Genomic DNA, 2,500 nt, shown 5'->3' with positions numbered 1-2,500 from the left:
ACTGGGCTGGAGCCTAGCTGAACTGGGCTGGAGCCTAGCTGAACCTGAACTGGGCTGGAGCCTAGCTGAACTGGGCTGGAAGATGACTGGAGGTTAGGGTTAGGTAGGTACCTTGTAGCAGGTAGAGGAGGAGGAGGAGGAGGAAGATGGCTCTGGAGGTGACCTGGATCCACCATCTGAAGAAGAAGGGGAACAACACCACCCTGACAAGACCCTTCCTGGTCAGAGACGTCCAGGGAGACTCAGGCTTGGCCTTGGCAAAAGCAGAACCTGGACACACAAACAGGAGAGAAGAGGTTATGAAGCATTATATCATTTCACTGGATGTATCTTTACCAACAGACCTCTAATTAGAGATGGCTGTCCCAACGGGAATCATTATATAATTTCACTGGATGTATCTTTACCAACAGACCTCTCATTAGAGATGGCTGTCCCAACGGGAATCACTATGACAGACAGGCATCGTGTCTCTGTTACAACAACTCATTAGAGATGGCTGTCCCAACGGGAATCACTAGGACAGACAGGCATCATGTCTCTGTTACAACAACGACCAGAGGAAGACCTGGGTGCCCCCTGGATTAAATAACCCTCAGCCAATTCCACTAATGCCCCCATCATGGGACACGGGGCCTTCACCGTGGGGACCTTGTTGACAGTGAGGGGCCGTGCCGTGTCTGACAGGGCAGACAGATCTGGAACACACACCCCACTACATCAACCTCTCTCCATCTACCTCAGCCTGGCATGAAACATTCCCCGCTCTCTGTCTGTCTGTCTGTCTGTCTGTCTGTCTGTCTGTCTGTCTGTCTCGTCTGTCTGTCTCTTGGTCTCTCTCGCTGTCTCTCTTGTGCTCTCTTTTTTCGGTCTCTCATCTCACTCAGCCTGGGATGTGGGCATGAAAACATATCCCGCTCTCTCTCGCTGTCTGTCTCTCTCTCGCTGTCTGTCTCTCTCTCTGCTCGCTCTGTCTGTCTGTCTCGCTCTCTGTCTGTCTCGCCGCTCTCTGTCTGTCTCGCTCTCTGTCTGTCTCGCTCTGTCTGTCTCGCTCTCTCTCTGTCTGTCTCGCTCTCTCTCTGTCTGTCTCGCTCTCTCTCCCTCTGTCCGTCTCGCCTCTCTCTCTCTGTCCGTCTCGCTCTCTCTCTCTGTCCGTCTCGCTCTTCTCTCTGTCCGTCTCGCTCTCTCTCTCCTGTCCGTCTCGCTCTCTCTCTCTGTCCGTCTCGCTCTCTCTCTGTCCGTCTCGCTCTCTCTCTGTCCGTCTCGCTCTCTCTCTCTCTGTCCGTCTCGCCTTCTTCTGTCCGTCTCGTCTCTCTCTGTCCGTCTCGCTCTCTCTCTCTGTCCGTCTCGCTCTCTCTCTCTGTCCGTCTCGCTCTCTCTCTGTCCGTCTCTCAATTCAATTCAATTCAAGGGGCTTTATTGGCATGGGTAACATGTGTTAACATTGCCAAAGCAAGTAAGGTAGATAATATATAAAGTGAAATTAACAATAAAAATTAACAGTAGACATCACACATACAGAAGTTTCCAGAACGCCGCAGCCCGTCTGGTGTTCAACCTTCCCAAGTTCTCTCACGTCACCCCGCTCCTCCGCTCTCTCCACTGGCTTCCAGTTGAAGCTCGCATCCGCTACAAGACCATGGTGCTTGCCTACGGAGCTGTGAGGGGAACGGCACCGCAGTACCTCCAGGCTCTGATCAGGCCCTACACCCAAGCAAGGGCACTGCGTTCATCCACCTCTGGCCTGCTCGCCTCCCTACCATTGAGGAAGTACAGTTCCCGCTCAGCCCAGTCAAAACTGTTCGCTGCTCTGGCCCCCCAATGGTGGAACAAACTCCCTCACGACGCCAGGACAGCGGAGTCAATCACCACCTTCCGGAGACACCTGAAACCCCACCTCTTCAAGGAATACCTAGGATAGGATAAGTAATCCTTCTCACCACCACCCCCCTTAATGATTTAGATGCACTCTTGTAAAGTGGCTGTTCCACTGGATGTCAGAAGGTGAATTCACCAATTTGTAAGTCGCTCTGGATAAGAGCGTCTGCTAAATGACTTAAATGTAAATGTAAGTTTCAAAACAATAAAGACATTACAAATGTCATATTATATATATATATACAGTGTTTTTGCAATATACAAATGGTAAAGGACACAAGACACAAAAAAAGGACTCTCTCCTTCCCTCTCTCTCTCTCTCTCTCTCCTTCCCTCTCTCTCTCTCCTTCCCTCTCTCTCTCTCTCCTTCCCTCACTCTCACTCTCCTTCCCTCACTCTCACTCTCCTTCCCTCTCACTCTCACTCTCCTTCCCTCACTCTCACTCTCCTTCCCTCTCACTCTCTCTCTCTCTGTCTCTGTTTCTCTCTGTCTCTCACTCAGCCTGGGATGTGGGCATGAAATAGCAATGAGGGGAAACTAAACAGAGAGGAGTCTGATGTGATGGACTGAATAATTCAACACAGAGAGAGCGAGTGAGAGGGAAGGAGAGCGAGAGTGAGT

At 51.2% G+C, this 2,500-nt stretch overlaps 1 protein-coding gene across 1 annotated transcript in view; it reads right to left on the bottom strand.

Annotated features, from left to right (window-relative positions):
• Window positions 1-2,500, bottom strand: part of LOC135537730 (protein PHTF2-like) — a gene marked incomplete at both ends in the record, with an annotated part of 5,955 nt that overhangs the window by 2,689 nt on the left and 766 nt on the right. The window contains one exon of the mRNA XM_064963761.1: window positions 112-270. Coding sequence (XP_064819833.1) covers window positions 112-270 — 159 coding nt within the window. The remainder of the gene's footprint in view (window positions 1-111; window positions 271-2,500) is intronic.

The sequence above is a fragment of the Oncorhynchus masou genome, unplaced genomic scaffold, assembly GCF_036934945.1.
Source record: "Oncorhynchus masou masou isolate Uvic2021 unplaced genomic scaffold, UVic_Omas_1.1 unplaced_scaffold_8260, whole genome shotgun sequence".
NCBI lineage: Eukaryota > Metazoa > Chordata > Actinopteri > Salmoniformes > Salmonidae > Oncorhynchus > Oncorhynchus masou.
The sequence above is the reverse complement of the archived record's forward strand: the minus strand, read 5'-3'. Positions and strand labels throughout refer to the sequence as shown.